Source organism: Solanum tuberosum, unplaced genomic scaffold, assembly GCF_000226075.1.
Source record: "Solanum tuberosum cultivar DM 1-3 516 R44 unplaced genomic scaffold, SolTub_3.0 scf00507, whole genome shotgun sequence".
Taxonomy (NCBI): Eukaryota; Viridiplantae; Streptophyta; class Magnoliopsida; order Solanales; family Solanaceae; genus Solanum; species Solanum tuberosum.
In genome coordinates this window covers 257,490-266,183 of record NW_006239431.1, presented here as the reverse complement: position 1 = coordinate 266,183, position 8,694 = coordinate 257,490, and the positions used below count along the sequence as shown (strand labels likewise).

General features: G+C 27.7%; 1 protein-coding gene across 1 annotated transcript; it reads right to left on the bottom strand.

Annotated features, from left to right (window-relative positions):
• Nucleotides 1-650: 650 nt before the first annotated feature.
• Nucleotides 651-6,429, bottom strand: LOC107058421 (transcription factor JUNGBRUNNEN 1-like). Its single transcript, XM_015304108.1, has 3 exons — nucleotides 6,061-6,429; nucleotides 3,098-3,366; nucleotides 651-1,196 (listed from the first exon to the last, which is right to left on the bottom strand). Exons 1-3 carry the CDS (start codon nucleotides 6,299-6,301, stop codon nucleotides 810-812), a joined length of 897 nt encoding a protein of 298 aa, XP_015159594.1. The 5' UTR covers nucleotides 6,302-6,429; the 3' UTR covers nucleotides 651-809.
• Nucleotides 6,430-8,694: the final 2,265 nt, after the last annotated feature.

The following is an 8,694-nucleotide window of genomic DNA, read 5'->3' as shown; positions in this document are numbered from 1 at the left end:
AGCCTAGTGTTGTATGACTACTTTTTTTTTTGCTCTTTTGGTTTCTCATCCGGTGTCCGTTACCCGCATTAGAGTTTTACTAAATCTGAATTCGTGCCGAAAGGTCCCGTATTGGGTTAAAGTGTTCCCTAACTAAGGCGATTTTGTACCCTGGGGACTCGGTGTAAGGTTGCAAAGGAGTTTTAGAGTAATTCTTCGATAATCCATACTTCAACTCCCATTGCATCACTTTTAAATTTAACCAAATGGACTAGAAGGCTTCAGCCAAATTACAGAAGTAATAAACTATGCAGTTATATATATAACAACTCCATTGACAAAGGTCACTACAACAAAAAATACCTTTAGTGGCTTCAACAATATCTTTTAAGTACTCTTCTCAACCTCCAATCATCTAATATGCGGTGGAGTTAGGAATTTAAGTAAGGGTATACAAATTTTTCTTCTTCGGTTGTGTTAATCACGTTTGTGCAAAGTTAAATATAAACCTATAATAGCTAACGTTTAATATTTATACTCTATATAACTTTTCAACGAAAGATATGCACAAGGTCACCCTTCGCCTAAATCTTTTATGAGGTGCGTCATCTAACTTTAAAATTTCCATAATATATATGTAACTAGTACTTTTTATATTTACAAATATTAATATGTACATATGAAATAGATCAATACGACTTGAAAAAGATGCATACAAGAATAAAATATTAGAAAAACCACACATTACCAAATATCCTAAGCCCATGTGCTAATATATGATCAATACCACTTACTTACGCACACTAATACTCACCATTTTTGTTTTTCATCTACATCATTGTTGCTAAGTCAACTATTGATTTGAGGTCATCCCATTTATTCCCATGATCACCAAACAAGTACTCCTCTTGAGTACTATATGTGTTCCAAAAGCTAATTGAGCTTGATGATGGGAATGTAGAGTCATGAGATATTAGATTTTGTTGGTTCCTAATTTCATCCATTTGAGCTTCATAATTATTATAATTTTGTTGTTGAAAAGATATATCTTTAAAGCTGTTGGAATGGTCATGATCAGTACTGTTTTCATCAGATTCCATGCTGCATGCTTTAGAACTTGCATCCCCAAGTAGATGCTTCACTTCTTGTGTACTGTATGATGATCTCTTGTAAGTGGAAGTACTCCTCTTGAATATTCTACATAGGGTCCAAACTTCCTGCCATTAATAGAACGACAATTTTATTATATCACTCTTAGAATATATATATATATATAATAAAAAAATCAATGTTTGGAAAAATATATTGACAAATGACTATAGTCTATAATGAATAATAAAGGTAACTTTAGGAGTTAAGTAACAAATTATCTCTTGATTTGCTAAATTAAACAAGTAAAAGTGTGTATTTATTTTTAGTATATGATACTCCCTCCGTTTCAAAAAGAATAATCTAGTTTGAATTGAAACGGAGTTTAAGAAAAAAAAAGATTTTTTAACCTTGTAGTTCTAAATTAAAGTTATGTTAAATGTACCAAAATGTTCTTTAATCTTGTGACCTTAAACATGTCAAGTGGAAAATTAAAGTTAAAGTGTTGCCAAAAAAAAAAGGATCATTCTTTTTGAAAGAGACTAAAAAAAAATTGGGTCATTTTTTTTTTAAACAGAGAGAGTAGACAAATTAAATAAACGAATGAAGTATTAAAGTGATACTGATCATACTTGTTATTAGGGGTGTTCACGGGTCGGTTTGGATCGGTACTTATTGGTCAAAACCAAAACCAAACCAACTTAATTGGTTTTAAAAATTATCAAAACCAAACCACACCAAATATAATATATATTTTATCGGTTTGGTGGTTATCAGTTTCGGTTTGGTTTGGTTCGGTTATTAACCATACACAAAATAAAAGAAACGATTCATTCAAAATGTAGAAAAAAAGTGACAACAATTCATTCAAAACAAAAAATAATTAAGAATGACTTAAATTACCGAAACTTTTCGAATCACTGAATTTACTAATCAATAAAGCTTTAAAAATTCACTATATTGGCCTAGAAGGAAGAGACAATAACATTTTCAGTCCCATAAAAAATTGTCATAGACACTCATATACATGAAATCAATAAGAAAAATGTTTTCACCTTGGGCATTCTTGCTTTCAATAAGTAAAGTTTAAAGAATTTTTTAATGGAAACATATATAAGATCTTTAAAAATTGTTTATAAAAACAATATATTAAGTATGTATATTAATAAAATATATGTATATAATTCATCGATTCGGTTCGGTTATTTCTTTGGATTTTTCGAATAAAATCATAACCAAACCAAATACTACCGGTTTTCAAAAATTTAAAACCAAACCAAATCAAACCCAAATAAAATCGGTTTTATTTTATCGATTTGGTTTGATTTTTCGATTTGAATCGATTCTTATCCAAACCGTGAACACCCCTACTTGTTATAATTTATTTATGCCTCCATCTGTTTCTTAAATTTATAGGACCAGTATGTAGCTCTTTAATAGGTTGAAATATGTGATTATTTTAATTATCTAACTAACTTAAAATGTTACGTTTGCTTGCTTATATTTGACGCGGTATACCTCTTGAATATTTAAAATATAAGCTAAAAATGCTTATATCTGACTAGCTTTAAATATTTTTGAGTGGTAACAAATATTTTTCCCAGAAGCTACAAGAGTAACTTTTTCCCTTAAAACACTTTTAATTTAGACCATTGGGTAATGGCCAAACACAAGCTGTTATAGAAAGTTTTTAAACTAGCTAAGTTGAATACAAACTGCTATTCTCTAAAAGTTTTTTTTTTTTTCTCAAAATATACTTGTGACAAAAAGTACTTTACAAGATAAGTAAATTTTAAAAACTCGATCATCAAACATGTTATTATTACACCACTGATGAAAAATGATATTATCAGTTGAGTTTAATGAGTAATTGGTGGATCAGGTATTATCTAAAGATAAATGTGTCCAAATTAAGTTGAATAGTAAGAACAAATGTATCAAAAAACAGGGAACAAATATAACTTTTTTCTGAGAATATAAAGATAAATATGACCTTCTTACGAAAAATAAAAAAGTAAATTAAACTTACAGCTTGGTGATTAGTATTGGAAGTTGGTGGGAGACGAAACTCATGCATCATCCAATCAGTTTTAGTGCCTTTGCCAGCACTTCCTCTATAATAAACTAAACATTTTTTGAGTCCAATAATAATGCATTGTGTAGTAGAAGAATAAACAGGCTTGTCAATACCAGTTGCTTTCCAAAATCCACTTTTTGTTACTCTATTTGGTCTTACACTGTTCTTGTATTTTCTTCCCCTCATGCAGAAATAATACATTTCTTTATCCTCTACTAATTCTGTACACAATATATAAATTTGTATTTGTTATATATGATATATAATTAAGTAAATAAAAAAAAATAATTCATAAATGTGGTTTTAAACTTGGCTTTAACTGATATCTATGTCTTCTAATTAACTTTGGATATATACAAGTAGACAGTTAAACTTATATATAGTTGAACAAGTAGAAACACACTTTCTATTATTGTCTTATACACGTGGAATGTCATATAGGATGTGTGTCTACTTGTGCACACTTAAAATTGGACTGTATAGATGCCAGTTAAAGTCAGGTTAAATGACATATTTAAGTATTATGACAAATTAAAATATATTTTATTTAATAGATTAAATTTTTAGACGAGATGATCACATATACTCAAATATATCATCAATTCACTTGCCAAGTCATCTACATTTTTGCCTTAAGAATTTGTATCAAATATATAAGAAAAATAAGATGATAGGGAGATGATAGATTTTTCATTAATCAATTTTTCCCTTTTAAATTTCATCTTGTATAAGGCCCAATATACAAGGGTGTAGTTTACCGCATGAATCGATGTATTTTTCATTAATTGGATGAATTACGTTATATATACATATAAATTAATATTTCTTTTTTTCCAAATTGTTATATGAGAGTTGTTGTTATGATAAAATTAATTACATGTTGTAAGTTAATGTAACTGAGATATTATGAAAATCCATATATTGTTTGTTAGTGTGTATATACTCAAATTAAGTGATAGGACAAAGTCAACCAAAATCAGGTCCCCAATAACTCCAAATGTTATCAATCTATCACTTTCTATAACTACAGGCTAATTTGAAAATTCTTAGCAAAAACTTCTATAAGACGTTATATTTATTTATAAAAATATATTCGTTCGAAAAAGCTTAAAAGATGTTGATTGGAAATGAAAAAAAAATGATTTTGTAAAAAGACAAAAATGAATTCACATTCCTATACAAGATTATTATGAAAGAAAATCTTCTATATAAATTTCAATGTTCACCAATATGCCATTTTCTAACGTCTTATGATCTCAACATGAATATGGAAGTTGTCCAAATTCTCAAACCTAACTTCTTCTTTTTTAATTTGGTGTCCGATATTTATTTTAGAATTCGATTGTTTCAGATTCGCTCCGCATAGGATTCTATTTGGAAGGAAGCGCTCTCTATCACATAAGGCTCAAACACGAGACATTTGGTTAAGAGAGAAACAACCTCATCCACTGCACCACATCTGTCAAACCATAAGTACTATTTTATTCTATTATGTGATATTATTTCTTTATTTATCTGCTTAAAAGTAATATATATTTTGTCTCAATTTATATAATACATTTTTCTTTTTAGTTTATTTGGAAAAGGTCAATTTTTTTTATAATTAAAAATAATTTTATTTAATTTTTTATTCTTAAAGAAATAATTTATAATAGCATAAATAGTTTAAACCACAAATTTAAAAAAACTTTTTTTTTTATGACAAGTCAAACGATGCCACATAAATTGAAATGGAGAAAGTATATTTTTATATGTGAAATAATTTGTTTTCTACTTTTAGTTTTGTCTTTAATGATATGCTTTTATAATTATATTCATGACTAAGATCATAAATTTTAATTCTTTTTCTCAATTCCATACCCAATTAAACCAATCACATAAATTAAAATTAAAATGGATGGAATAATATTTATGAATTGTTTTTCCTTCTACGTTTATCCTATAATTATTTAATTTATAAAATTAAATTTTATTTAAAAGGTGGTTATCAGCTCCTAGTATTTATTACTAGCTACTTTCATAAACAAGATCTCAATATGTCCTTCATTCATTTTTAAATTTTTGAAGCTTCTTGGGGTTACGATTCACTTTGTTCACATAAAAATATATTTTTTTATTTTTTATTTTTTAATTTATCACTTTAGTACACATAATTTTTTTTCTCCATATTTTACCTTTAATATTATTAATTACTTATTCTCTAAATCATTTATCAAAATCTAAGATTAATGAATATTGTTATAAAATACTCATAATAATTATTATTTATAAGTAAAAGTGTAAAGTCTAAATATAATAAGTAAAAGTGAACGGATGAGTATTAATTTGTTCATATAACATGCAACAAAAAGGACTCCAAATGAATCTCAACCTAAATTCTTAATTAAGGTAAGTAGCAACCAGCCCCCTTCAACATCTCTCATAATGTGTAATCCTTACGCAAATTATGAGGAAAAATTAATATTGTTTCCTAATATAAAATATACTTATGACTTATGAGATCCAAATTAACAACACTCACAAAAATTTACTAAGAGGGAGGAGGTAATTTAAATGGGATTTGGGCTATCCACAATTTTCTTTTTGTTTCCTTGGAAACTTCTATATTACCTAGATCATAACGTAAATAACTAAAAGAGATTATGATCATAGTATTTGGGTCAGCTTGAGCATATCTCGACTAACTTCATGTGATATCTTACACCTCCCACCAACAACATGTACTAGGTATTATTAAAAGAGCTAGAATTAGCGACATATAAACTCTGTAGCACTAAACAACAAAATTCATCACTAATTTATCAACAACAAAAAGAATTGTTAGCTAGCTACCTATGAGAAATTTAGCAATGGATTAACGACAAAGCTAATTTGGAGTGATATTATTTGTAGTGATCAAATGCTTATACACTTACTTGGAAGATCCCAAGGATCATATTTGTAAATATCAATGTGTTTGATGAGTTCCATGTTGATTCTTTTGTTTTCGACTTTGCGTCGTAGATAAAACCCAACAAGCTCTTCATCAGTTGGATGAAATCGAAATCCTGGAAGAATTACATCTTCTTCATTGCCTTCTTTGGACATAGTTTTAATTTCATCTGCCATTTCTTCAATAATTTCACTCTTTTCTTGCCCTTTTTTCACTCTATTCATCCTAATTACTCTCAACTACTTGCATGGAGCAACAAATATCATATATATTTTATGTAAATAACTATTGATTACCCAAAGAAAATAAAAATGAAATGAACTTTGTTTATAGGGACAAAGTAGAAGGAAAATGAAATGGTATATATAGTTGCTTGGTCAACCTCATTGATCCTAGCATACTATATATAATTGTATTTTCCTTTGTAACTTAGCAAATAAGTCAAAGAATGACTAATTAGTGACTTTATGTTTGTATTTGACAGATATTGGAATTGTTAATGAGATTACTAATGTATAATTGGGTCATGTTTAATTTACAGTAAGTAGTTGTTTATTATAATATATGATTGTGTTTGACTGAACATGAAGTTAAAATGTTAATAGTAAGAAATATAGAGAAAGAAAACATTCACTACTAGTAAATAAGGAATTAGCGACACATAAAATTTTATTATTATAACAAAAAAAATCATGTTAATTATCATTGTGTTTGACTAAACATGAAGTTAAAATATTAATAGTAAAAATACAGAGAAAGAAAACATTAACTACTAGCGAATAAGGAATTAGCAACAGATAAAATTTTGTTATTATAAAAATAATAATCATGTTAATCCCTATTTAGCTACTGATTACCGATGGATTGTAAGAAATGTAATTAGCGAAGAGCTTTTTAACGACAAACTAGTTGAAGAATACCGACAAATTTCGCAGCTGAAGAATACTGACATATTGAGTTGAGTGATTTTATTAATATCAATGCCTAAGTTGAGTGATTTTGTTAATATAAAACAAAGTTTAATGACTTTACTACATAAATTATTAAAGTTGAGTAACTTTTTGAGATATTGACTCGAATAAATAGTAAGTCGGATAAAGAATGTTTATTTTAATAGTATAATTTAACCTGTTGTATGTAGTACTAGGTTGTTTGCCTCATTATTTTTCAAGTAGCTATTTTTCTTATTAGGGTCAATTACTTGTAGATATTTATGTATTTTAAATTTAAATGATATGATGATGTAAAAAATTTACATTTTATTTGGAGTATAAACAAATTAAATTCTTTAAAGTAATTAAAACGAAGAACTCTTCAAAATGTCTAAAATAGAAAGTCACTACTCAAAAATTACTATTTTATGAGTGCAAAATGTTCAGTGACTACTTTCATATATATTTTGATAGAATCAATGAGAAAAAATAGTTATGTTTTCACACGAAAATATTAGGAAATTTCTCAATATTTTAGCGAGAATTTGTTTTTGCGAAACGTTTTCTTAGTGAATTAATTCGGTGCGAAATGAATAAAAACTTATAATTTATAACACAATTTTTTTATTGATAATTCGAGATGAAAAAATTCTCTATTTCTGAGAGAGAATAATAGAGCGAGTATGATCATGAAAGATAATTTATGACTTCTCTAAAAATACAAAATCTGATGCAATGAATGAAAAAAGAGTCAAATGTACCTTTTTTAATTTTACGATTTAAAACTAATATATTCCTCGTTATAAAAATAACTCACATATATGCTACCATTACATAAATGACCTAACTATCATCACAAGCAACTGTGGGAGTCCACTAGTGTGGGTATGGCATTGACTTGGAAAGTACAAAGTTTGAAGAAAACATGCAATTTACAGAAAAACATTTCAAAGACTTTAGAAAGTGCCCAAGCAAATAAAATAAATTATAATAATATAATAACTATAATAAAAGCCAATTAACAACTAAGGAATGAGTCTGGAAGATAGATAGATCATTGACCAAAGATACATTTATGTCAGACTCACCAGTTAACCAAGAAGAAGTAATGCGTCTGCCCCCATTGTGGACCTGATTATTGTCTTGCTTGGAATATTAAGTCAAAGACAAAATAAAATTTCCTCCTATTTTACTTTTTCCTTTTAGTTAACTAGATAAATAATTATTATAGGAAGAAAGGATAAATATATCTCCGAATTATTATAAATGGTACTGCAGATACCCTTCATCATATTTTGGGACATTAATGCCCCTGCTGTTAAAAAACTAGATCATATATGCTCTTCACTCTAACCTACTAAAATATTTGCTTTGACTCCATGTATTTGTCATGCACTAGTGCTCAACCTACTAAAATAAAAATAATAAAAAAACTAAATCAGGAAATAATGACTAATAGTCAAATAAAATAATGAACCTAATTCAAAATCCGTATTCTCTGGAAACAACACAAAAATTTGTTACGTTTAAATTACACCTCCCAAAAGAAGTATAAAACAATCATTATTCAAATATAGAACCTAACAAAGGTTAGGATCAATCCCACGAGAAATGTGATTCAATTGCTATCATTCGTTCTCTTATCATATTATTTCGGGGGGGGGGGGGGGGGAAGAAAAATATTT